The sequence below is a fragment of the Orbicella franksi genome, chromosome 4 (genome assembly GCF_964199315.1).
Source record: "Orbicella franksi chromosome 4, jaOrbFran1.1, whole genome shotgun sequence".
In the NCBI taxonomy this organism is placed as follows: Eukaryota; Metazoa; Cnidaria; class Anthozoa; order Scleractinia; family Merulinidae; genus Orbicella; species Orbicella franksi.
In genome coordinates this window covers 1337301-1365299 of record NC_138148.1, presented here as the reverse complement: position 1 = coordinate 1365299, position 27999 = coordinate 1337301, and the positions used below count along the sequence as shown (strand labels likewise).

Sequence of the window (27999 nt, the reverse complement as noted above, 5' to 3'; positions counted from 1 at the left end):
AAAGCTGCTCGGAGAAAATATCTTTCGCGCTTGGAACTTCTCTGCTTGGTAACCTGGCAGGATACGAGTGCGAGGACTTCTGTACCAGTACTTGACTGATTTCAAGGCTTGACTACCAAGTTCCCAACACACGCTTTGCACTTTGTTTATGGCATCGTTCTGAAAGTCGTGAGCTTCTTTGGTGTTTTGCCTGTCTTATAAAGCCACTTTTAATCTCTTCGCACTTAAAAAGGCTTGTTTGAAATCCTTACGTTTGATTTTTGTGAGCATTTTACAAAAATTATCATCGAAAAGTCTGCATGCACATGTGTTGCTAAACTGGGTAAAACGCTCGTATACGTGCCATAATAAGCTTTAAAACTGCACGTTGAAACATGCTGTGATTTGTTTACATATCTGTGGTAGCTGAAAGATAATTTTAAGAAATACAAGATAAGTTTTCCAAGAAATTCTCACCTGGAAATTAAGAAAATCTAGTTTTTTGCCTCAAAAATTGGGGGTCGACTTATACACGGGATTGACTAATACACGGGTATATACGGTAGCTACCCGAACAACCCCTCGATACGTCCAATGTTTGAATTTTTGCGCTGGCCGTACAAAGAAAGAATCTCGTTTATGAGAAGTTTTGGTGTATACAGCAGAGAAAGAGAAAAGAACTTCAGACAAAAATCTTTGCTCTGTGGGATAATTCTAACTATGCTAAAAGCGTTGCATAGAAATACTAAAGCCGATAATGTTCTCTTAAAGTGAAGTCCCAGTAGCCGTTTACAAAATGGACTCCAGTTAGCAGAATAAAGGGAAAGGGTTATTAGGCGATGAGTAACAAAATTAAGAACTAAGTGCAATGAAGAACTAAAACAAACATTTCTTTTCAGGATGGAGGGTTTGACGTTCGAGGAAGAGGAGGAGGAGTAAGTGGTAATTCTGGTTAACAATGATGAACCTGCCCAAATGAACAAAAAGAAAAGGCCAAAATGATGTGATTCTGTACATGGCGAAATAGAACAGAAAATAAAAAGTGCTTTTATCAATTTCAATTTATTGAGAAAAGTTTTCTTGATAGTGTTTCAATGAAGTAAAAACCACTCCCTATGGTGTGCAAGATCTTCTAATAACAGATCAAATAAAGGCAAGGGATTACTGATTTGTAGAAGTACTAAGTGTAGCACGATATTACGACCAGCAATGGGCAAGAGCAGTTATTTACAATTAGGGGATGAGTAACTAAATTAATAACTAAGTGCACTGAAGAACTAAAACAAAGATTTCTTTTCAGGATGGAGTGAGAGACAACTGTTGTGGAAGAGGTTAGTAAACAGTATTGCACCATATTTCCGTACACGAGGCAGTTGTCTCCATCATATGCTACGAGGTGATGTTGTTAGCTGTTAGAAAGAGGAGCTTGGAACAAGTGTTTTCGTTAACATCTTTAGGCAACTTATTGTTTTAAACAAACAGTAGAATTTTCCTCTAACTTCAGGGCGTTGCTTCTCTTGGAAGCGAGGGAGGGGGAGTGAGGTAGTAGTCATTTTGAATCTTTACGTTTTATCTACACTTTCACCTAGGTCTGCCTACGGGGATATGTTAGCGATTAAAGAGGCGCTGTATGAAATTGTCACCGTTGTGTCAGGGACAGTTGAGAACTTTGTTAGGAGTGTAAAAGTTTATAGAGACTGACCGATTTGTATGGGTGTAAATTGTGGATTTTAAGAGGCTGGGGAAAGAAATGGGAGTAGACTTGGTAAAGAGGAGGGGTGGGGGTGAGGGGGAAGCAGTGATACACATCCTGTACATGTTTAAAGGCCCAGTTTCACCCTTAATGCATTGCGCGCCTCTCACTTCCATTTCAAACCGTGGTTATTTTTCCATTTCAGTTACTGTAATTAATGTAAATAGGTTTCTTTGTTATTATATTCTTCCTTTTCATCGATATTTCGGATAAAGTTTTTAAATAAGGCATTCAGTTCGATCATTTTGTGTGAGCATCTAGCTGTGGTGTGACTGAGATCAGTAATGGCAGATAAGGAGAGAACTGCGCATGTTGAAAGGCCCCGTTTACTGGGTTCCACTAAGTATATTCATCTTCGCCAGTCCGTATTTAATCTTTCGAGAGAGGAAAGACATTCTGGGGAAGTTCACGGATAGCGAATTTGCAGAATATCTTCTACATCAAAGGTAAGCTTGCTTTACATGAGCTTTCGACCGCGTCTAAAAAGAAACGTTCTTGTTGTTTGGGCGATGGAACCTAAGCTTATATTGCTGGTACTGAGGTGGTAACTTATGCGAATTTGTGATTACATTTTGCTTTAGAGCTGACGGAGACCCTTCTCCCGGTGGGGATGAGTTACCTTCATACGATCTTGGTAAGCATACACAACTTGTGGAAATAAGTCTTCACACCGGCGGTTACCTTTGTCTCCCTTTATCTCGGATCATAAAAAGTGTTGAAATTTGTTTTCATTATTCTCTTCTTGTAGTTGTCTTAGCAGCCGGTTTTTTTCTTTTATAACTTGATTTATTACAATAGAACATGTTAAAAAAGCCTTGGTGTCTCTGTCTTTTTCAGGCTCTGTTGCACCTCTAAGTTTGACCCCTGTTTGCGTGATGCCTCGTTGGCAGCGTCCTCTTGATTCTCCAAGCCTCTCAAACTCGTAAGTCCATCTCTTTTTATATTTAAGGTCATTTTTCTAAAGCTTTTTTTGTGTAAATGTTGTCGTAAAAATATGGACTAAAGAAGACTAGAGTGACTAATCAAATAGTTTGAAGCATTATTTTTATAAGCTTATTGGTTTACTATAAAATATGTATGGCTTGTTGACCAAGTGTAAGGTCAAGATGGCTGGATATTGGCCAAGTTCTTTTTTGTGTGTGTGTATGGACCGAGACAGAGTCGAGGTCCATAAACTCGCAAAAAAAATGAATGAGTCCAATATCGAGCCACTTTGACCAAACAAAGGGAAAAAAAAGGACTTATTATTTTGCTTTCGGTGAAATTTTTCTTGCAGGACGCAACGGGTAGTCCTGAGCGGCCATAATAGTTCCATCAATATTTTCATGATAGTACACAATAACAAATTTTGTCTTGTCCCTAGGAATGTTGATGTAACAGGTGTGACCTCTGTTGGTGAATGCACATCCATGCAGAGTGTTCAGTTGCAGAGAGCAAACATCTCCTTTGGCACAGTTGTTGGAAATCCCTTTTCAGTGTTGCGACAAGACGGAGACATAAATGATGGTGATGATGCTGCCTCAGTTGGTTCTGACAACTCCACAAGTAGTACTGACAGCTTTGGTGTGTTTAGTGGAGAGCAACATTTCACAAACAGGTACTGCTATAATTTGGACACATATAGAGTAAACCATTGCTTGCTTGTTGGCAAAAATACTAAAAAATCAGTGGTACAAGTCACTAACTATTTTGGGGTTGCCAAGTGCACTGTCATTGAAATATGAATGATTCAGATTTGCTTGATGGTACATTACCAGTTTGGTTTCTAAAAGTTGTTTCGGATTCGGTTTTACCTATTTTCTGTCAAATACATTATATACCAAAATACTTATATTTCTTTGAGATACCCATAAACTATTGTTGTTGATGATGTTGTTTTGCTGAAAATTGTGACTTGATCTATGTTAATGTCCATTTTTATTTTCTTTGGTAGGATGCACTCTGTTATTGACCAGCTGAGATGCAGTGATACCGATTCTGATGACAGTGATGACCTTGACAGTAGTGATGAAGATGATGACTATTTTGATTTAAGGGTTAATGGCGCAATGCAGAGGTGAGTACCATTATTTCTATCTAGTTTGTTCTCTATTCAGTAGCTGTAATGAATGAGGTGCTGCTCAAAGGTACAGTAGCACAATGAGGATTCAATTGTAGAAAAGTGCAGTTGCTATTCTGCTGAACTCTGTCTTATACCTAGTGTCAGTATTTTAAATTGTAAAAGAAGTTTTCATTTTTTGGGTAGTAATTAAGAGCAGATCAAAGCAGCAACTGAAAATTATGAATGTAGGAATGAGGAAGGGTTTCTACATACAAGTTGCACAATTTGATTTTTTCTTCATTTGCTTATAGTCATGAATTGGAACTTGACAATGATGATGACACCAAGTTGGTTTGTGAAGATATGGAGATAAGTGTTGAAGATGATGAGCGTACAATCACCATGGTGGAAGATGTGGTCAGCGTGTCACAGATGTCCTTACCAACTTTACAACCTCTACCTGCTGAGGAGGAAGCTGTTATTATGGATGATGTTGTACAAGCTCCCCGAGATTGTGGTATAGCCATTGAGTCAGCACCAAATGAAGAGCCATCTACTTCTAGGAAAGTTATTGACAACAGGGAGAAGCTGTTACTTGACTTAGAAAATTCATTGGCCAAACTGACTAACATCGGTAATGAATTAAAAGAATTTGCAGTTCTTCATGAAAGAAGTCGCTTCATTGTTTCAGCGGAAAAACTACTAGAGCTGGCTGGGTCTAACTGCACAGTGGAGACTGATGGGCATGTGTGCAGTGGCCCATTGACCCATGAGACCAAGACTGGTAGTGGGAATCTGGAGTTGCTCTCAAAATGTACCAATGGCCACAGCAAAAAGTGGGTGTCCTCCGAGGTGCTTACCCTAAAAAGGAATCAATCTATTTATCTAAATGATTCCTTGTTGCCTGCAGTGATTATCATCTCAGGCAACAACTACGAGAAATTCAGCCTGCTTTGTAAAGCCCTTGGCCTAAATGTGGTGGGACGAAACACATTTATGCATTTCCAGGAGCATTGTGCTGCGCCAGTGGTGGAGGAGGTATGGATGGAAATGAATGAGATAGTGAAGAAGCTATTTGAAGAGTATGAGGATGTGTGCCTATGTGGAGATGGTTGTAATGACTCCCCAGGTCACAGTGCCCGCTACTGCGTTTACACCCTCATGGAGCAATTCACCAACATTGTAGTTGACTTTGAAGTCATAGACAAAAGAGAGACTGGAGGCAACTCCACTGGAATGGAAAAAGAGGCACTGAGAAGGTTACAGGAGAGAATGTCAACCATATTTCCATTTGATGAAATAACGACAGATGCCTCCCCAACAATCATCAAACTTGTCAGGGATTTAAAAGGTGTGTAAATCAATGATAAAATTTTGTTTGCCAAAACCTAAGTGGTTGTCTCTAGATGAGGTCCATTTGCTGGCCTCAATTTTTCATATATAACAGTGGGATCCATAAAACCCTACCTGAGGGGGGAAAAAAGAAAGAAATTCTCACAAATTTTCGAAAACAATGCAACATGATTTTAGTGTATTCTTATTTGATATATGACCCTTTTTTCCCTCTAGTTAGCTTTTGCAACAGTTGATGACAACAAATCTTTATTTTGTACTCTCTCAGATTTACAAATATAAGAAGAAAAGACAAATACCAATAAATCAATTAACTAATTTCAGGTTTAATATTTTCAAATGTATGGTGAGCATGACCACTTAGACATAGCAAGAGTTATTCATGGTTTATGTAGAAAAGTTTGTTCTAATGTTTATTTTTCTTTTGATGTTAACAGAAAAGTTTCCCCAACTGATGGAGCTATTCCATTCGCTTGCTATATGGCACAAGGCCAAGAAGCTGAACAAAGCTCTTCATCAGGTAAGTTCAGCCAGTAGTTTTGAGAATGTTCTATTATTTCAGTTTCCATCCTTCACTTACATAGCAAGCAAAACTGGTCATACAGGACTTTGACCAGCCTCTTTTGCAAATTAAATCTGTATTGAATTGCAGGATCATGAAATGTGCTATGTATCAATTAATAATTTCACATTTTTACTGCATTAGGTTGCCAAGATTAAAGGCTGTGGTGAGCTGTGGTTTTGCAGTCAAGGTTGTAGTGGAAGTGTTGAAGAGCTGAAGGTGCTACACTATTTTTTTTCCTTTAGGAGTAATTGTATCTAAACTACTTTCTCTTCCATGGAGTGTCTTGAGAGGGAGAAGAGAATTGAGATTGTATTGTACATGTACATCGAAATAATTGATATCAACATCCGAATGCAATGTTTGGCTTAAGTCATTGAACTGCTCTCAACGACTGCTATCATAGATTGTGCAAGTTCTGTTTGTAGCGTACAATTTTGTACTACATTGTTGTAATTATTCTTAATACTTTCACTTCCAAAAAAGGAAACTTGGTGTGGTGTACTCCATCATGTCTGTGGAGAGCACACATGGGCCACAGGGCAGTGCAAGCATGATCCTATCAATGACATGGAAAGCAACAAGAAGTACTTGGAAAAGGGGTCCAAAGCCATGACTGCACTACACAAGATAGTGCTTGATCCAAAATGGCTCAATACACTTCACTACTACGTGAGATTCAGGTACTTGCCAGGGGCTAGTGGGGGAATATGTTGAAACAGTTATGTACAATTATCTTGGATTGTTTCCTAAATGATTGATTGGATCAGAGCAGTTTCTTGTCCATTTCAGACACACCAGCGTGTTGGAGTCATATAACAGCGTGATGACAAAATATGTTCCAAAAAGAATGGCATTCGAGTAAGTAACAAAATTAACATATTAAGATTAAATATTTCGAAGTCCTTATTACATGCAAGGTTCTGTTTGTTGAGTCCCTGCGGGGTTAAACAGTGTGAGTAATGAACAAAGAAATTTGAGCAACAACTAAATAATATTGTGGTCCTCTGTTAGTTTCCCAATACAGACTTTATATTCATCTTAATTTAGTGTAGTGTGGTCTGCAAGTGTAGTCATGATTACACTGGAACCATTAACAACTTTGAGCTTGTCTGGAAATAAAATTGTGGAAAAGAAGCTGATTATTTTGCTGAGCAATGTTGCTTCTAAAACATTGGAGTTGTTCACTTCATTGAAGCGGTTTTCAGTTGGGTGTTGAGAGTAATCAGGCAGTTACTTTTGTTTTGGTTTCACTAGAATGGCTTATAAGTCTACTGGTAATTGTTAAGCAATTGGTTTGGTTTTGGTTTTACAACACTGAATTTAAAACCACTATAGATTCAAGTGAAACCAATTAATTGATTTAATTTGTGTGTTACAGGTAATAACTATGTATTATCTGATCACCTTCTACTAGGTATCCTTACTTCATCATGAGAGTGACTTTGGCTGCAATTGACCACAACATGCACTTGTCAAGAAAATCAAAACTAACCATAGCAGGAAAAGAGCAAGGCCATAGAAAATATTCAAAAAGGTCTCAAAAATTTCATGCCGAAATTGTGAAAGAAGAAAAGTCTTTCAGTTATTTCCCATTCCTTGAAGCAAAAATGCTGCACAGGTGCTCCATGCATGAGGGCAGTTTCACATTGCCTTCTGATAGAATGAATGAATTTGATCCAACTGAGGAGTTGATGAAAGGACCTTCTCGTTTTGAAAAAAAGGTAAAATGAGAGCATTGGAACTATGTCACAGCATACTAAATCTTTCTACATCCGAAACTGTTTCTAAAATGTCCATGTATTTATTAAAATTTTGTACAAATGAATTAAGGGCTTTCCCTTTTACATAGAAAGTTTGAACAAAACAATATTTCATATTCATGTTAAGTCCTAGCAGGTGCACAAGCAGAGAAAAGTCCCATTTCAAATGGGATTTGTTATTTTAGACATCTACAGCAAGCTGATGGACTGAACTTATTTTAGTAATAGCAAAGGAAAGCTAGCAATAGTTTTGAATTACATCAGTTTCAACAAAAATTAATATAAATCCAGTACTTGTTATGTGCAGAAAAAAGTAGGTTCTTTTAATGTATAGAAATAGCAACATCAGAATAAAAATGTCTTGATGAAGTTCATTTTCTGTTCAAGACTTTTGTGTTAATCTCCCTACTAAACAAAATGGCCATGTAAACTGTTAACAATGATATTGATGACCACAGGTATCAGGTGTCCAGTGTCCATTTTTAGTAATGCTAATGGCCAGACTACCTAATTAATGATCCAGACCGAGGTAAAACTGGGCACGGAAGGGAATATGTGTTGCTGATCAGGCTGATAATATGCAGTATGCATGAGTGACAGCTGTTCACATGTCAGTTATTTCTAAATCCCATGTATCTCCCATCAGGAGAAGGGTATGCTTGTCGAATCATCCTTACTGCACAGGCAGGTAGGACGCGTCTGTTCCCTCTACCCAATTTTCCATATTTCCAGAGAGCGAACTGGCGATAGGCTGCTTTGCGGAAGCTTTCCATGGAAAAATTGAATTCATCAGCTCTGATATCACAGCGTGCCTTTATGCACACTTCAAGAATGTCTCTATCCAAGCAAATGTTATTTAAGGTTCTATAAGAAGTGATGCACTGGCGTTTCTTGCAACAGACATTTTCTTGCTCTGTTTCCATTGGCACACAAACACGACACTGACACCATGGAAGGTCAGTTAGAGGTGTAGGCTCGTCGGGTATGTTGTCTGCAACTAGTTGTTTAGCAAAGTCCAAACTGCCCCTGCCCATACTCAGTAATTTAACCAGCAAAGTCATCCTTTGTAGGGTTGTCCAGGGATTGAATGAATTCCTAGCAAGAAATTTTAAAATGTTCTAATAAAGATAATTGAATCTACCATACAGTGAATGCCAGCCCAGTGGCTGAAATGAGTACATATATCAATTTAATTTTTTACTAGTACTTAGATAGTTTTGAGATGCATTTGTGATTCAAAGGCAATCAAGTTATTTTCACTTGCACATCATGACCCCAACAGGGCAAACAGTTCTTTGAAGTGTGGAAATACACAAAATCCCAGTAGTTTATCTGAACAGGCATTTTCTTTTCTTCCTTTTGCGCAGTTAATTTTTTTACAATAACTATCAATACCAGGTGCTTTGAAAGTAATTAAGAATTTGGCCAAGTAGGCGAGACTGCTAAGAAATGACATACTAAGTTTAAAATTAAGATGTCACAATTAATCGTCCAGATTTTACAAACTTTCACATACTGCATGCATTAAGAACAAAAGCAAGAGTTGTGAAAGCAGGCACAATCTCCTTCACATCGTTTTACAGGTAAATCAGAGCAAAACACAACCACTAATCTTTCTCACTGGAATCCACGCGAAAAGGCGTCCTCCTGTAGTTCGTGGCACAACGCACTCTGGTAAAAAGTGACGCAGTGCATTCTGGTTAAATGCGATGCATTCTGGTAAAAAGTGATGAATTCGAGAATTTGGATCCTCTTTTACATATTCTTAAATCCTGTTTATGTTGCTGCTCGCTCGCTACGCTCGCTCCACAGCAATAAGCGCTAGAAGAATAGTTAAATTATTGTGACAGAAAATTCATTTGTAAGCTTCTGTATCATACGGCAGTCTCGTACCTGATTTTTAGTGCAGAGTGCACTATTGGGATGGTTATGGGGGTTGCCTGCCGCTAAGGAACTAAGGCGTTATGGCGCCATGGCCCTATGGCGCTATGGCCCTATGGCGCTAAGGTGTAAACTTTAATGTTTGTTTAATTAATTAATTTCAATTAATTAATTAGTCTAGAGGCAAGGAAGTAGTGGGAGTAGGGTGGGAAAGGTACATGTGTACTCTACGTAAAACACATTCCATCGCCGTCGCTTAACTTTGAACATCGCAAAGCTATATATTTGTTTCAGGTAACTCCTTGCTCTCCTTGTGGTACCATTCTCCTTAGAACAAAACTAATTTGCCCTAAACGCATGTGTAGATTAGTTAGGGTTCATGGCTTCTATATTAGGTGAAGGATACATTGCATACGGAATCACGCACAAATGTTGAGTGGTTTTCCTTATGGTAGAGCTCAACATGTAAGACGCATGCGTTCTAGCATTGTTAGTGTTATACACTATCTTTACACGCAGTATTTTATATATCGTGTCATGTGACCAAGGATGGCAGTTATTTTTCAGGTAGCGCCAATTGTCCCTTTTTATTGCAAAAGTGAAACGTTACTGTGGCTGCGTAGCTTTTAGAATTACAAACAGGTCGGTTCAACAAATATCATCTGCTGTTTTCAATCTACAATAGTGTGCTTGTCAGGGTTCAAATATATTGCTTCTCCTTAGCGACTTGTTTATTTCTTGCCTTAATTGTGTCTGTAAGAGAGATAAAAAAGTTCTCAAGTTAAAGGCTTTAATACTCCGCAAATTGTAAATTTGTAACAAAAGAAACCAGGAAAATGCTCAAATATTGCTGCGGACGCCGTGGCACCTAATGAAAGTTCAAATTAATTTAATCAGTCTTTGAGGAGACTCATTCATATCGGCCAAGTAGCGCTGTTTATCTTCAATACTTTTCGTTGAAAAGCTTCTCAGCCATCAATATCGTTGTGTGTTAATTTTGAATTGTTTTATTGTTAACAACAAAGGTGGCAACAGAAAAAGAAAGTGGTATTTCGTGACTATCTGATAATTAAATTAGTTCTTGTTCATCGGTAAAAATTTGCATTTTTAGTAAAACATTGTCTCTGTTCCGTTTCTTCATCACTACATCAGATATTTAACTTTCTTTCATTTATCTCCAAAAAACAAGGACATCTTCCGTATGTTTTGGAGAAAACAGGGGTTTCATATTACATGGCTTTGCAAGGAAAACAAAAGTATCAAGTTACAAAGCTGGTGTGAAGAGCTAAATTGTCACGTTTGCTGCTTCAGCGTATTGTTGAATTTAAAATGAACGAAAATCAACTTAAAGCACCAGTAGTAATTAATTTGTGCGTAATGTTTGGACCTTGAATGAAAATACAACCTTGAAACATACACACTGCAAAGGGGAAAAGCCATAGCAGACTACCGAGGTAGACACAAACTGGAAGTGAACCGAGCAGGGGTGAGTACTTATGGGACTACTGTATCAGAGCTATCAATTGCGCTCGGCACTATCTGAGATTGTCTCACTAGTTGCACTTGGACTTAACACATTTACAAGCGTCAGCACAGTTGAGGTCGGCTGCTTTGCACGGACACGTTCCTTTTCCTCTCTTCCGTGCACATTGCCCAGAACAAATACAGGTTACTCTTTCGTTTTCTACACCCTGATAAAGAAAGAAACAATTTAGGAGCTGTGATGAAATAATTATAAAGTAAATACAGCGGCCGCGTGCAATGGCCATTTTGAAATATCTCACCTCTGCAGTTACGTCTACATCTTCCTCGTTGTCCTCTTCATTCGAGTCCAATGCTGAGCTATAAAAATTTACAAGTGTGCTTGCGGCATCTTCTGGAAAGCTATCCATGAACCACGGATCCGGCAAACTATTGGAATACTAGTTATCAGCCAACAAAGTGAAAGATACGATCTTGCAGTGGCGCGCTTCGAACCGACAAGAAACAGAGGAAACCTGCGACAAGCAAAGAGCCAATCAGAAATCATTTCGTCATTTGAAAACAATAACAAACGGCCGCAATGCCGAATGGGTGAAACTGGGCCTTTAAATCTGCGTTAACGAACTCTTGAACAGAACAAATCATCCAATCTTTTCCTTAGCTCTTTATCTTGTTTCTAGCAGCTGAATTCCCGGGCTCCAGCAATTGCAATGAGTTCGATGGGTTTAGCCCAATGTGAGGCGACTAAACAAGGAAGATCCCAAAGACTAATTGTTATACTGATGTATTTGTGTTTTAAGTTTTTTACCGCTCATCCCCAGGTGATGAATGAGGGTTCCCCTCCAGCACTACCAGAGGTGATTGAGTCATTACCAACAGTTAAACTGACTCTGGAAAAAGTGGGTGAGTCTTGGCTTTGTCTGCTGAGATGATGAAGCAATTCTTTTCTCTCCCTTTTCACCTCTTTTAATTGATAATTTGCTCCAAAGTTTAAGAGCTGTGGATACAGTCCTCTCATTTTCTGTTTATTAAATAATTGTCTGATCCACCTTGATTGATCTGTATGTTTGCATTAACAATATTTTTGTGGTCACTTCTAGCGGTTACTGAAACTCGCAACCTTTTTCTGTGTCGTTTGATGGTAATTTTGCATACTTTAAAAGTAATGTTGTAGAGGGATGTTTTTATTTGACCTTTTTACTGATATTTTCTGGTTAAATTACCTCCAGCTCTTAAGTTATGCTGTCCAACATGTCAGTGCCAGTTTGAAGAGGGTGAGGCATTTATGGAGTTGCCGTGCACACATGGATTCCACCCTTCCTGCGTAACAACTTGGCTAAAAATGGTAACTGCAATAATATTTGCGTAATTAACAGACAGACAGGCAGATTGACAAACAGACAAACAGACAGACAATTTATTTCAACATGGTATCTCTTCAATTGCAACAAATTTAAAAAATAAAGATAATTATTACTCAGAAGACTTGTTACAGGCAAGTTTTAAATTGTAACATTTCCTGACTGACTGACTGACTGACCACGAGCCACTGCACTAGTGTTATTTGTAGCCTGAAATTTTTTTCTTGAAAGAAAGCTACAGGCAATTTTGTGCATTCTCATGTAAACAAGTGAGGCGAAATACAACCCTTTTGCAGAGTATCAACAGATTATTTGAATGTAGTTTGAGGTTCCTTGGCAGTGTGCGAGGTTTATACAAATTAGTTACTAAAATGTAATTAATTAATTAATTGTGCAAAATTGTAGTCAGCATGTCTTTGAGTTAGAGAACAGACTCCAATGGATTAGTTCTGTTTATAAAAATACAGAGTCCATGGGGTTATTTTTTGCTGTGATGGGCAGGTAAAATCTTGCAAAAGTGTGGTTAGCATGTCTTGGACTTTCAATACAGACTCCAAGGATTTAGTCTTTTTTTGTGGGGAGGGTAAAATGTTCCAAAATTGTATTCAGCATGTCTTGGAGTTGGAGGAAAGACTGCAGTGGGTTAGATTTTTTGTGGGGAGGGTAAAATCTTGCAAAATTGTCGTTAGCATGTCTTGGAGTTACACAAAATACTCCTGACCAATGGGTTAGTTTTGTGAGCAGGAAAGGTTAAATCTTGCAAAATTGTGGTTAGCACATCTTGAAGGTAGAGAAGACACTCCAATGGGTTAGTTTTGTTTATACAGAGTTCAAGGGATTAGTTTTGGTGTCATGACAGGACAGAAAATGTGTGCACTGTAAGTACCTCCTGTTGTCCCATACAAAGCCTTAGGAAACTTTCCTAAGGTTTTGTATGGGCTTTTATCTGGAGTATCTGGTAGCGCTCCAGGTTACTTCATTATGTTTACCGCAAGGTGTCATAATCTTGCCGCTTTGTGACAGAAATGCTGTTTAACTAAAAGTAAACCAGAATACCAACAGACCTATGCATGTCTCAATTGTCAGAAGAAGGAATGTTACCCATCAATGACACATCATCGCTTGTCAAACTTTGCCAATGAACACAACGTAAGCGGTTCAAGGGATGTACTATTATTATACCATGTACTACTGATAAGGGAATAATAAAGAAGTCTGCGTAAGGTCGGATGAGATTGGAACTCTTGGAAAAGGCATTTTATATTTCAGAAAACATTATAACAAATAGCTACAAATCAAGCTTATCGAAATTAAAGAACTACGCAGCATGTTAGTGCTAATGTGCATGTCACCTTATGAAAAAAAAATACATATAAAGATGAGCATCAGCTTTATTAGCCTTGTAGCCACCAACAGTGTGCCAAGATTGCATGACACTTTTTTCGGTCAGGTACCTTGTTTGATTTTTTTTAAAATGAATCAAAACAAGATGAATTTGCGTGATTTTGCTGGAATTTACACGTTGAACGAAGAAAAAAGCCTGTCAGAAGTGATGCTTTTCCTAACAATAAGCATCTTCCTAAATCTTGTGTACATTACAAAGCTTTCCCGCTTTCCTGCTTTCCAGCTAATGTATTACTGTTGTTTAGCAATAAGCCGCTGCCCATTCGAATTTAAATATAAGGAGTTGGATGCATTGAAACATGGGCACATAAACAAGCCACAGAACCTTACGATGATGTTTTACGGTAGAGTCTGGAATCAAGAGGAAAGCGTGCCCTTCCGAAAAACTGATCGATTTTTCCATAAAAGTTGTGTGAAAACAGTTTACTTGAGGGAAAATGCAAGATGCACGACAATAGAAACAAATGGAAACGAAAAAATACGAGAAATTCATGGACAAAAAGAAGGAGAGGAACATTCTTGTGCTAGGAAATTGGTGCGTGTTTATCATGTGACTGAAATGGAAGGCATCAGTGCCCTAAGAAAACAATTGAATGACCCTGGGCAAAACCAAGGTAAGGCCCGTATCGGGGAGAAGATAAGTTCTTGCGGAAACACATTTGGCTGGAAAATCACAATATTGAATTCAAGCAAAACATCAATGCAACTAACATGATATTGCAATGTACATCCTCTTGGTAATAGTCCCCTGGGTAGGCATCAACTAAATAGCACTGAAATAAAATAAGTTTTAACCTGGTGGGCTTTCCTTGGAACCCATCTAGTCCGTTGTGTTGATTATTGGAACCCTCAACATTACTTCTTCACACCAGTACCATGCATTATGTACATGTAAAATTCTATATTGATCAAATTTCAACAAAATGTTTGGGTAACAGAGCCCTGTGAAAAGGCTATAGAAATACAACGACCTTTGCAAACTTTGTTTTTGGCTTGGCTAGTACTGCCACACTCATAATGGAGACACTTCTTTTTATTTGAATGCAAGACGCAATATGCAACACAAGAGGACATTTGGCTTTCTTAGGGCAAGAAGAAGCTTTCGTTGATCATAACACGGCACATTAACAAAGCTTCAAGGTCTGCATTTTCAGCCCCGACATGATGAACATAAATATGTTCAAAATAAAGAACACGTGTTTCTTTGCATAATGTCGCAGACATGGGAAATTCACACAGATCTTTACGGCCAAGGTGTTTTGATATATGTAAAGAAAAGTTGATTACTTAACTTTTGTATTCAAACTATCATGCATGGATGTGGTGCAAATTTCAAGCATAGAGTTTGTGATTGCGTGTTTTGCAAACAAAACAGTTAAGTTGTCAATCCCGGAATATAATTTTCTTAACCACAAATGCAACTTTCTGCACGAAAATGATCTTAGAGATGCTAATATTCAGCTTAAATCGGACTCGAATCCTGAGAGTTTTTTTAAGCGGCTTGAAGCCGATAATAAAATATGCGACGTTTTGATTTCGGTATGCATTTTATACTACCAGACTACCTCAAGAGGAGTTGATAAGTTGATATTGGAGCTTCAAAGTGGCGTTACAACACTTAACACTCCACCAGTATGAAGCGATGATAAATTGATCTTCTGCATTTTCACACTTACCCAACACCAGCGGAGAAAAAGGTCTGTGTGAAATGATACTTGCAGTTAAAGCGCTTTTCGTCCTCTCATGGATGCAAGGGCAAGGTCGTGCAAAATTATGGTTAGCATGTCTTGCTGTTGGAGAACATACTCCAGCGGGTTAGTTTTTGTTGTGATGGAAGGGTAAAATCTCGCAAAATTGTGGTTAGCATGTTTTAGAGTGAGAGAACAGACAATTGGTTAGTTTTTTTGGTCTTGGGCATTTTATGCATACAGACCACAAAGTCAGAGGCTGATCTTGTGTGTCACTTTGAGGACAAGATGACACCTGACAGACTTCGAGGAATATAAATAGTCTGGCAGGTAGACTGGGTACTAGTAATTGCTAGAGAGTTAGAGAAAAGACTGATGGGTTAGGGTTTTTTGGGGAATGGTAAAATCTTGAAAAATGGTGGTTAGCATGTCTTTGAGTTAGAGAAAAGACTCTGATGGGTTAGGGTTTTTGTGGGGAGGGTAAAATCTTGCAAAATTGTGGTTAGCATGTCTTGGAGTTAGAGAAAAGACTCTGATGGGCTAGGGTTTTTGTGGGGAGGGTAAAATCTTGCAAAATTGTGGTTAGCATGTCTTGGAGTTGGAGAAAAGACTCTGATGGGTTAGGGTCTTTGTGGGGAGGGTAAAATCTTGCAAAATGGTGGTTAGCATGTCTTTGAGTTAGAGAAAAGACTCTGATGGGTTAGGGTCTTTGTGGGGAGGGTAAAATCTTGCAAAATTGTGGTTAGCATGTCTTGGAGTTAGAGAAAAGACTTGGATGGGTTAGGGTTTTTTGTGGGGAGGGTGAAATCTTGCAAAATTGTGGTTAGCATGTCTTGGAGTTGGAGAAAAGACTCTGATGGGTTAGGGTCTTTGTGGGGAGGGTAAAATCTTGCAAAATGGTGGTTAGCATGTCTTTGAGTTAGAGAAAAGACTCTGATGGGTTAGGGTCTTTGTGGGGAGGGTAAAATCTTGCAAAATTGTGGTTAGCATGTCTTGGAGTTAGAGAAAAGACTTGGATGGGTTAGGGTTTTTTGTGGGGAGGGTGAAATCTTGCAAAATTGTGGTTAGCATGTCTTGGAGTGAGAGAAAAGACTCTGGTGGGTTAGGGTCTTTGTGGGGAGGGTAGAATCTTGCAAAATTGTGGTTAGCATATTTTTGGAGGTAGAGAACAGACTCTAATGGATTAGTTATGTTTTTAAACTCATCAACAATAGATGAGCTTGGGGAATGGTGCCTAAAAAGGAAGGTGGGGCCACGAATCAATCCGAGCCAAACCAAACATATAGGGTATCCATGACAACTCTGTGAGCAGCAACCACTAGGCACCGTCACAATGAAACAAAGTTACGTAACTCATACTTACCATGCCAAGAGGGAGGTGCGGGCCCAGAGTAAACTCAACAAGAACTATCTGTTGCAAAAACAAACGCATCCGAGCTGTGAACCTTGCAAGGACTCCTGCCTATAACCCCTGGCCACCCCACACCAATGCCCACAGAGCCAATGTACAGAGAGCCACTGCTGGCCAGCATTGTTTTGCTTTTGACTTTACATTAAAATTACATTTAGCCACACGTAAAAATACAGGGTCCATGGGGTTAGTTTTTGTTGTGATGGACAGATTGTCTCACTAGTTTTGTGATGGGAGGGTAATATCTTGCAAAAGTGTGGTTAGCATGTCTTGGAGTCAGTGAACATACTACAAGGGGGGTAAAAAAATGGCAGTGGAAGGAGCTCAAAATTTCAAGGCTTCCCGGTCTTTCATATATAGCCACAGCAAACGAAATGGTAATGATTTAACTTGCACCCAAGCCTAACCCAAGTCTGTCACATTTGCAAGTAATCTATGAGGTAACCCGTAAGTGAAATCTTTATTTCTTATTTTTATCTATTTTGGGGGTGGTCTGTGGAGGGGCTCTGAAGGGGTAGTCTGTGGACCCAGTCCATAGTAGGGGTCTGTTTTCAGTTACCTGTACAAGGGGTTATTTTTTGTGGGGAGGTTAAAATTATGGTTAGCATGTCTGAGAGTAAGAGAACAGAATCCAAGGCAAGGGGTTTGTTTCTTTTTGTTGGGAGGGTAAAATGTTGCAAAATTGTGGTTAGCATGTCTTGGAGTTAGAGAGCAGACTCTAAGGGTGTAGTTTCTTTATGCAGGTAGGGTTAAGTCTTGTAAAATTGTGGTTAGCATGTCTTGGAGTTAGCTAACAGACTCCGGTGGGTTAGTTTTTGTTGTGATGCAAGGGTAAAATCCTGCAAAATTATGGTTAGCAAGCCCTTGAATAACGGAAAAGACTCCAGTGGGTTAGTTTTTGTTGTGATGGGAGGGAAAAATCTTGCAAAATTATGGTTAGCATGTTTTAGAGTGAGAGAACAGACTCCAATTGGTTAGTTTTTGTGGTCTTGGGCATTTTATGCATACAGACCACAAAGTCAGAGGCTGATCTTGTGTGTCACTTTGAGGACAAGATGACACCTGACAGACTTCAAGGAATATAAATAGTCTGGCAGGTAGACTGGGTACTAGTAATTGCTGGTAATTGTGAGTCATTGTTTTCGAGTTGTTTCTTTGACCTCTGGCGTATCATTGTCATACTGTGTAGTTGCAGCTGTATTACCTGTTTTGTGAAAATCTTGAAAAGCTTTCCATCGCAAATAAGTTTTAGTTGTCAAGGTACATGCCCCTGACGTCCTACTCAGATGACTTTTGGGTGTAAGTTATTTCTATTTCAAAATCGCTCTGGCCTGCTGTTTGTGATTGGTTTTCTTCCTTTCATTTCGAAAATTAACTGCACTGCCTTGATTGTTCTTTGTTATTTCATGCAGGAGTTGGAATAAGTTTCCTCAGCAATAGGGTAGTTGTTTTCTCATGCAAGCCAACATATCTAGATTCGGCTTGTGTTTAGTGCGGATTGCACTGAAACTAATATGCTTTTGCAAGCCCACATTCATTGGCTTGAAATCCGGTGTTGGTTGCACCACACAAACTCTCACAAGCCAGTTACAGGGTGGTCAAAATAAGCCGGCGATTGGCTCAATTAATCAGCTGTTTTGAAAACTGTGCCGCCTACTCCAGGCTCTTGGTGAGATTTTAACCTCATTGGGTTTTTAAGTTTTTAAAAAGACAATTTGACAATTTGATGGTATGAAATAAGTCCAAAAAGAAAAAGATTGAAAAGTTTGTTTTTAATTGCCTCCCCATTCACAAAATTAAAATACAATGCAGGAGAGTTATACGATTGCAAAGAAATGGTGCAAGTGTGGTTTACATTTTATCTAATAAAAAGAAATAGAGAAAAAATAGAAAACGTCAAGAAAAAAAAACAATAGTAAGGCAGACAAAACTTTATTGAAATATTTCCACTTGTCATTGAAATCAGTTGTTTGTTTTTTAGAGTGATTTGCTTGAGTGAGTCAATCCTCCCTAAACTTTTTGCTGCATCATTTACAGGGTTGTTATTAGAACCCAGGACCCAAGTACTGGCACCCGTCTGCTTTGAAAGGAGCAGCCGGCTTCTTTAAGTATGTCAAGTACAAAATTTAAAAAAAAAATAAACTTGTCAGCCTCTAATAAAAATTAACTATTCTTTGTGAGTTGAATATTACCTTTAAAACCCTTTTTTTTTGTCAATTACCTCATCTTTTTTTTTCAAGAAAAGTGTTTTTTTGGCAGTTGCACTTTGGGGCCTTTCTCCTGTGAAATGCCTTTGCTGTTACATAACTCTTGCACGTGACATGCCGCATATTTGTAAGGGGCATTAAAACGGTGAAATTCATCATGGTGAGCAGACAACACATCTCAAGGTGTCCTGGATAATTTTTTTTGGTTGTGTCCAAAAGGTTAGTTGTTAGTAATTTAATACATTTCAAGTTTTGCATGCCAGTATACCAGTAACAGTGACTCACATACTAAAAACTTTTTTGCATAATTTTGCATTTATTATGTGATTACAACGCATTGAACATGAACGTGAAATCTACACATAATGCAATAATGCTTCGCTTGAATAGCCTATAAAAAGCTAAATGTTTTGCAACACAGGCTTAAAAATCATTTTTTTATCTGCTGTATGGAAAAACATAAATTCAGGACTTAGACGCTTTGCTAAAATTAAAAACGCCAGAGAATAAAACCATTACTTTTGGCGAGTGATTCCTTAATGGTAGCACTGCTTAATAATTCTAGGAGAATTGTGTAAATGAGGACTAATAACAAAATGAGAATTTCCCTCCTAGAGTCAAGGAAACTGGAAAATGCATTCTTAGGAGTTCAATTTTTCAAAATTTTCCGGGAAGCATGTTCCCAGACCCCTGTAGGTGCCTTCTGCCCTTGACTAATCAGGGACCTGCCACTTTATACCAGATGCCCTTAATGAAAACCCTGCATTTATATGAACACTGGATTTGAGAATAATAATTAAGAGTGGGAAAATCGTCTACAAATGTACATAATGTTTGCTGAAAGTAGCCCCACATTGTATCTTAGGGAATAATTTTTCAAACATTTTCCCAGTGCAAGGAGGCAACCCCTCCCATTCTCTCCTGACCAACAATGTGCAGTGTGTCAGTTGTTATTGTTGTTATGTATTTAAACAGGCTTAGTAATTACAGCAGCAAAACACCTTCACACTTCTTGTACAAGTTCACTTAACATGCATAAACAGTGCCAAGCTCAGAGAGTTAAAAAGCCACATGGGACACTGCACGATATAGGGCTAAAGTGAGAGATTGTTATTGTGTGATGTCCCATTGGGACCAAGAGCTAAATGAATAATTATCAGAGGATAAAGTTAAGTAGGTAGAGAGTATTTTGCCATACATTTCCCACTTAAAAATTGTAGCAATTCCCATTTACTGACTTTCAAAAACAACACTAACCAAATGGAATAAAACTAAGCATAAGACCACAAGTACACATTGTGGACCTATTTGTTTTTGTGGGGAGGGTAAAATCTTGTAAAATTGTGGTTAGCATGTCTTGGAATCAGTGAACATACCACAAGGGGTTAGTTTTTTCGGTGTGGAGGTTAAATTATGGTTATGGCATGGCTTAGAGTTACAGAACAGATTCCAAAGGGTTAGGTTTTTATGCAGGGAGGGTAAAATGTTGCAAAATTGTGGTTATCATGTCTTGGAGTTAGAGAACAGACTCCAAGGGGTTAGTTTTTTTGTATGTGAGTAGGGTTAAGTCCTGCAAAATTGTGTTTAGCATGTCTTAGACTTGGATAACGGACTCTAAGGGGTTAGTGTTTGTTGTAATGCGAGGTTGAAATCTTGCAAAATTGTGGTTAGTTAGGGATTGGTCTTTTTATGCGGGGAGGGTAAAACATTGCAAAATTGTTGTTAGCATGTCTTGTTGTTACTTCAAGGGGTTTGTTCTTTTATATGCTAACTGTGGTTAGCATGTCTTGGAGTTAGTGAGCAGCTCTTGTGGTTAGCAAGCCCTTGAGTTAGAGAAAAGACTCCAATGGGTTAGTTTATTTTTTGTGATGGGAGAGTAAAATCTTGCGGAAGTGTGGTTAGCATGTCTTGGAGTTAGAGAACAGGCTCCAAAGGGTTAGTTTTTTTGTGGATGTGGGGAAGGTTGTGGTTAGTGGGTAAAATCTTTCAAAATTGTGGTTAGCATGTCCTGGATTTAGAGAACGAAATTGGAGTTAGTATATGTGAGGTATTTACGGAAGAGTCGTTATGGGGTTAGGTTAAGAGAGGGTCAATTCTAGGGAAATAGGGTGAGCATGTTTTGGATTTATAGAACATCTTCCATGGGGTACGTTTTTGTTGTGGGGTGAGGGTTTGGTTGAGTCTTGTGAAATTCGGGTTAGCATGTTGTAACTGTAAGCGTAACCCCTATAGGGCTTCCTTACTTTGTAGTGTTGAAGCATTTTTGTAATGTCAGGCTTTCCTAAAAATACACCCTGGTTTTTTTTCTCTGGATAATTTTTTTCCTGTCAAAACCATTAATGTGATGACTGCTAGAGCTGAAATTCACCAGGATAATGGTTTTGGATTAAATATATTAGTCAGTAGTCCTTTGGTGTTGATATATGGAATCTCAGGAATGTGGGTTCCCACTCCACCAATGAGAAATCTCGTGATCAGTGGGTAAAAACGAAAGTAGTGTATGCAAGGGTGGGAATGACTATGGATATAAATAAAATAGACAAAAGATTAACATTAAAGTTAGTGGTAAAATTGAGGGAGCAACCTCTGCAACACAGCACACTCTAACAATGGTTAGAGGAAAAAATAATGATTAAAAAGTTAAAAAGAAAACTAAGAATGATCTTAAATCAAAGCAACCATGAGCATATTGAATAGTAAGGAAAGGGGGTAAAATGTCCAGTGTTATAAGTTTAAGTTGTTGATATGGAAGGGTAGTTAGGTAGTGGGGAAGAATGAAAAATTAGTGGAATCTTTCTGTCTGATAATCCTCTTTTTTAATTCTTTTTTCAGGCACTAGTCAGGATCGGAGTTTAAAAAAGCAAGTTTGAAAAAGAAAGCAGCACGTTTTAATGAAATCTTTTTTGATGCAGGGTTCCAGATAAGTTTTCAAGGCAAGTTGTCAACAAGGAATTCCAACAGGTCAATTCCCACTGCTCCCACCAAACATTATAAATATCATATTAATTTTCAAGTCATGTAGCTGATCTTGCTTGGTTTTTTTATCCAAGACCCCTCGCTTGTCTGGAACACTGATGGACTTTACTGTCGTCAGCTTTGACTGTATTTGAAAAGCTATTTGAATTTTTTACAAATTAATGAACAAATGAGCTAACTGGTGATGAAAGAATAGGACTGAGCAGTTTGCAATTTCTGTAATGCTGAGCAATTGTGCTTGGTCAATGTAGAACATAATACTTGAAGTAGCTTAAACAGGAAGTTCTGCTGTAAAAGGGATGGTAGTTCCCAAATTGAACACCTTTGGGCATGTAATGCAAATTTAAACCTTTGTTAGTGCTAGCCCGTTCTTGACTCGAGCATTTGCTTCAATGAACCTTCTAAAAACCAAATTACTGTATGATCACCTACAATTTTCCTTGAACAAGAACTAAGTCCCAACATGAAGCTCGTTTTAAGCCACTGAAGGGGTGAATGGCGGAACTTCCTCGTTAAAGATCTTGTAAAAAGTTATTTCATAGAAGAAGAAGTTACATTATGGCGGGAATACAGTCGAACCTCCATTAAGCAGTCAGTTACCAAATTCTCGAAAGCCGCTCCACATTCTTACTGTAAACTTGCCCTCTGTTAAGTGGCCACCCTCTATTAAACGGACGCGGTCACCGTTTAGAATTCCCAGTTTGATAATTTTTTCTATTTCACCTCTATTTAACGGTCACCTAGTGAAATTTCAGTGCGATATTGTGACTTGCCTCGCGAAATTAAACTAGGCGACCCTAAAAAACAGACAATTCCAACCTTTTTTTGTTTCATCTTGAATGTTATGGCAAACTGTTGATGATGTTACTGACAACATATCATATTTGGCGATATTGTTGTTATGGACCTATTTTGCATTCTGTTCAATTTTTGCCATACTACATGCTATATTTTAGAAAAAGTCGTCAGCTGGCTATTTCCCGAGGGTGACCGCTTCATTAATAGAGGTTTGACTGTAATTATCTTTGTCTAACATAACATTGTACTTGGAATTGATTGTGATTAGTTTTAAATTTTTTACTGTATTTTACCTTAGTTACTGAGGACCTCCCTGAAAACCCCGCAATGTGACAGCAGCTTCGATTCCACCATAAAGATTATAATTATTATTATTATTATCGTCATCGTCGTCGTCGTCGTTATTGTTATTATTATTATTGTTATTGTTACTGTCAGCACAATGAAAGACTTAACTTATGGCTACTCTTCATGACGATGTTTTCGTTTCACAAGTTTCTCCATTCTTAAACGTCTTTCTTGATCAATCGAACTTATTAGAGCGATTTTCATTTGATCTTAAAGGAGCTCAGTCACGGTATTTTGAGTTATTCTGGCCACATACAAAATTACCTTTAAATGGTAGGAAACCTTAAAATAACAGTTTAATAAGATAGAAAAACACCAAAGAGATAATGATAAAGCATAAAGTAACAAGGATGGTGAAGATTAACACGGATTACAAACGACAAATTTGAAAAATTGAGGCTAAACTTTACAATATGACGTAGCTCCTTTAAAGTGCGTTCGTCTTCTGTTTTACTGTCTAAAATGTAGCAGGTAATATGGCATAAACTGGACAGAATGTGAAATTGATCACATTACGAGAACGTCCCAGAAGTCATGAACAATAGCCAGAAATAAGTGTTTCATTGTCTGGTACGGTCCTGTTTTGACGTCGTAGAATGTCGGAAAACTGTTGCCATTCATGACTTCTGGGGCGTTAACATTCTTATGGCTTAGCGTCGCTAGTAACTTGTCCTACTCTTGTCAGGGTTGACATAGGTCAGGAAATGGTCAGGGGAAAAATTCTTTCTGGTCAGGGAGAAGTCCAGGAATTTAGTTTTGAGTCAGAAAATTGACGTTCTGAAAAAATACTCAGGAAAATTGAAATAATTTAACACGGTTGATTTAATAAATTTAGCATGTAATATGGCAACTGATACAGAAGTTTTTTAAATTAACATAATGTATTAATATTCTAGTCGCTATGTATGTGCGCATTACACTGTGACTTTGTTTTCGGTTACCTGTAGTTTTTCCTATTGTTTATTTGCACCTTTTTTTAATATAAACTCTTGTCGATTAGTTTTGGAACTAGTTGCGAGGGCAAGCAATTTTACATGTAACTGTATGTTAGAAAACAAAATAAAATTTAAGTTCAAGTTAAAATTTCAATACCGCTGAAGGCTGGAAGAAACATTTGGGTTCACTCTGATCGAAACGATATTTTTGGCATATAATTGATGGTAGGAAACATTTAGTCGCCTTCCCTTTCACCCCTCAAATGCGAACCGCAAGCAAACAGCAGTAAATAAAAGCAAACTATATGTGTCCTTCCATGAATTATATTCCATAAGAAGGAATATTTGCCGAAAATGATCAGTCTTAATGATCGAGTGGGTAGGTCGGCTGTAATTTCACGTTAGAAGCCGCTACTAGATCTGGCCTTTTGTATTTATTTGGTGAGGGGAATTTTATTTTATCAGGGGAAAGTAGGAATTTTGAAAAGTGATGTCTGGCCGCCATGCTTGTCATCGGTAACGCTTTTTCTGTAAGCAAATAAACACAACATGGTTAAGATAATAGAGAGATTAAGCATGACGTTAACGGCAAACGGCAAAGATACCTTCTGATTTTGAGTTCTTTTCTTCTAATCCGTAAATAAAGCACACACAAATGGAATAACGTCTACTGTTCATTGCAAATACAAATAATTTCACTCTACTGTACACACAGCTGACGAGAGACGGCACAAGTTTCATTTTTGCCGTTTGCCGTAAGCGCCATGCTTAACCTCTCTAATAAAAAAGGCCAAGCTTAATACTGGGATATTGTTTTGGTTTTATTATTATTATATTTTCCTTATTTTTAATTAATGAATTTTTTGTAATAGTGTGTGATAGTGAAATATGTCTGTAAATAGTGTCGATTAATAAAAATCTGAATCTGAATCTGTTTGTTTACACACCAACGATGCAAGGACCACAAAATGGTGTGTGTAGTCAAAAATTGAACAGGAGTGTAAATGGGTTCTAAAACGTTTCTTGAAAAGAGCGCATACTGCCAATTATCCACAAACTTTGATTCCCTCGAAAAAGTACCTGGGTCGTAATTGAACCGAAGCAGAACTTGAAACCCATATAAGGTGGTTTATGGGGACCACTACTTTACACACATGTTAGGTGGTTTACGAGGACTAGCGCTAATTATGGTCGTAGATACGTTTCTCGACGATTTAGGCCGTTTGGGGCTATAAGGTTTACGAGGACCAGGGTCGGTCCTCGTAACTCGGTGGTCCTCCTAACGTTGGTTTGTAAACACATTTATGGTCCTTGTAAGTACGGTTTTATAGGCACATACACACACACGCACACACACACACACACAGACAGACAGACAGACAGACATACATACATACATATATATATATATATATATATATATATATATATATATATATATAATGGCAAGTTATATGTTTTTGGAACCATGGACATTGGCATACTGTACCTAAGTTGTCCAGTTTAGGATATTTTACTTGTATCACAAATATAATAATTTCACATTTTTGCCACTTTTGTTATATTGTACATGTAAATACCAGTAAAATAATAATTATATTGTCTTATAATATGCTTAACATTTGACCAATTTGTGTCAAACTTGGACACCAAAAGGATCTTTGAGAGATCTTCACATTGGAAGCATAAAATCATACCCTCCTCCTGAATCAGATTAACCACCCCTCAAATTAATCTGATTAAAGTCTGCACACCCAGAACTACAAATTAAGCTATTGTTTTGGGGTATACCCAATATATACGAGGAACAAGGTGTTGTTGAACGTTTTCATTTTTCACTTCGCTGACTCCTCAATTGAATTTGTGACATCTTGTATGTTTTGGTGGTTTAGGCCATACCCTAAACAATGCCTTTCAACTGGTATATCACTAGCGGTCTTTTGATCTACTGTTATTATTTCAAAAAAATAAGGTTCTTCTCAGGGGATGAAAAGGTTAAGTTGACACGCAAAATATCTTCCTTTTAGCGATGATCCAATATTCTTCATTACTTCAGATTTATTTACTTGTATTAACTGTGCAAACTAAATTCGACAAATGTGAAATCCAACTTTAAAACTTATACTGATTATCTGCCATGCCGGTAAATGCTTTCAAACTTTATGAAGAGCCTTGCATTCGTGAATGGGTTATAGAACTTTCTCTTAAATTTAGCATTACTTTCAATGATGCTTAAAGCATCTTATATGTAGGACTTTTCCTGATACAATATTATTACTTAATGATTCATAGACATTAATAAAATTATTGTGTTTCAAATGAGTAACTATTATTTACTATATTAACCCTTATTAACTGAATTTGGCTACCTGTAGCCAAGGCAGCCAAACCTGTTTTTGTATAAATGTCATGCTGCAAACTATTATTTGTGTAAATATCAAGTTACAAATTATTTGCACTTGCATAGCAGGTCACAAAATATAATGTAATTATATTTTAAGCAGTTACTACTACTATGATTCCCTTTGATGGATTAGCATCCCATCCAGGGGGATTACAAATACTCCTAGTTGCTTCGTGCGACAGAAACCGGATATAAGTTCTGGCGTGATAGACTACTTGGCTCATAAGCCTTCTACAACGATTTGGTTAAGAAAATGTTCTTTAAGATAACTGCAGAAATTCATTGGCTAATTTTCATTGTCAAAAAGCGGGCAGACACATGAATTTATAATTTATGCTGTGCGTCAATGAGCGAGAGCAGACAATTTGGCAATTTGTTATCATAAAAAACAAATTTATGTCAGTTTTTCATGTGTCTGTTCTGTTATTGGCAATGAATTTTGTCAGATCCGACGACGGATCCACTCAGCTATCAACTTTTGGATCCACGGCCACTTTGATAGTGTTATGTCGAAGTTCGTGATCAATTACAAGACAGACTCATGAGAAACTGACATCAATTTGTTAAATTGAAAATTATTCGTTAACAGCTTTTCTCTCACATCGGTTATACAACTTATGTCATTCACCCGATCATACCTGGTATTCAACTGTTTTATTACATGTACCAGGGTCCGAAATTAACTTTTTTCGGCAGGCGCCAACTCGTTACTGAAATTTTTTTTTCAGTCGCCATATGGAAAAATGTGGTCGCCAAAAAGTGTCAATACAATGTTTTCTTCGCAGCGAAACACAACCCAAAATTTTTGGTCGCCACAGGCTTGCCGGCAAAATATTTGCAATCGATGTAATCAGGAATCAAACCAGTGCTGAAATCATCTTTTGACCACTTTGACAGATCTACATTTCCACTTTTTGACACCCAGAGGATATCTAAATCTTCACCTAATTTCTTCGCGGATGTTCCGTCTCCACTTTGTAATAAATTACAGAAAGATTTCAGAACATCTTTGGACACCACATCGCCTGAATAACTATTCATGGCTAAAGAGCGCATGGGGCCTCTTGTGCCCGCAATACGTATGTTATGGGAAACCGCTGAAAAAACATGGCCGGGGAGCTTCGCACTGATCGTAGCTGTAAACCGTTGTGGTAGATTTATAATAACAGTCGTGAAAATCAGTTTTATACTTCAAAAGCAGCGGAAAGGTAAAAAGGAAGTGGCCAATTGGTGGGCGGCTTTGAATTTTATTTTAATCGATTTGGCTGAAAATCATGCAAAGTTATTGTTTGTGTAATAATCGTGGCATGAAATAGTTAATCGCCCGCTGGCGACCAGTTGTGAAATTCTGGTCACCAGTGCAAAGTGTATCAAAATTCTGTAACCCAAACGAAGGAACAAATGAAGGAATGAATGAACGAATGAACAAACAAACGAACAAATGAATGAACGAAGTCCTTGAAACTTTTATTTTATCTTTACTCATTCTTCACTGCAGACTTGATGATTGATCAAACCTGACCATGTAATTGTAGAATGTTGTGAGCTGTGTAACCGCTCCTCCAGTAGTTTTCCAGTAGTTCGGTCGGATGAAACACGTTGTCAGTCGCTTGAATTAAAATAGAGTTGCGTTCTCGAGTTTTGGCTGGTTTA

The 27999-nt window shown here is 37.9% G+C and overlaps 5 protein-coding genes across 6 annotated transcripts in view; 4 read left to right on the top strand and 1 right to left on the bottom strand.

Moving 5' to 3' along the window:
• Positions 1–27999, bottom strand: part of LOC145485793 (von Willebrand factor A domain-containing protein 5A-like) — a 136443-nt gene that overhangs the window by 102966 nt on the left and 5478 nt on the right. The window lies entirely within an intron of this gene.
• LOC145484332 (uncharacterized) lies at positions 1940–3456 on the top strand. The gene is made up of 4 exons (XM_081462966.1): positions 1940–2178; positions 2314–2366; positions 2570–2654; positions 3096–3456. Exons 1-4 carry the CDS (start codon positions 2042–2044, stop codon positions 3454–3456), a joined length of 636 nt encoding a protein of 211 aa, XP_081319092.1. The 5' UTR covers positions 1940–2041.
• On the top strand, positions 3637–4827 carry LOC145484331 (uncharacterized). The gene is made up of 3 exons (XM_081462965.1): positions 3637–3788; positions 4085–4751; positions 4801–4827. Exons 1-3 carry the CDS (start codon positions 3640–3642, stop codon positions 4825–4827), a joined length of 843 nt encoding a protein of 280 aa, XP_081319091.1. The 5' UTR covers positions 3637–3639.
• LOC145484330 (uncharacterized) lies at positions 4934–5781 on the top strand. The gene is made up of 2 exons (XM_081462964.1): positions 4934–5124; positions 5564–5781. The coding sequence occupies exons 1-2, from the start codon at positions 4935–4937 to the stop codon at positions 5737–5739; spliced, it is 366 nt and encodes a 121-aa protein (XP_081319090.1). The 5' UTR covers position 4934; the 3' UTR covers positions 5740–5781.
• On the top strand, positions 6301–7421 carry LOC145486091 (uncharacterized). The gene is made up of 3 exons (XM_081464802.1): positions 6301–6371; positions 6481–6549; positions 7106–7421. Exons 1-3 carry the CDS (start codon positions 6301–6303, stop codon positions 7419–7421), a joined length of 456 nt encoding a protein of 151 aa, XP_081320928.1.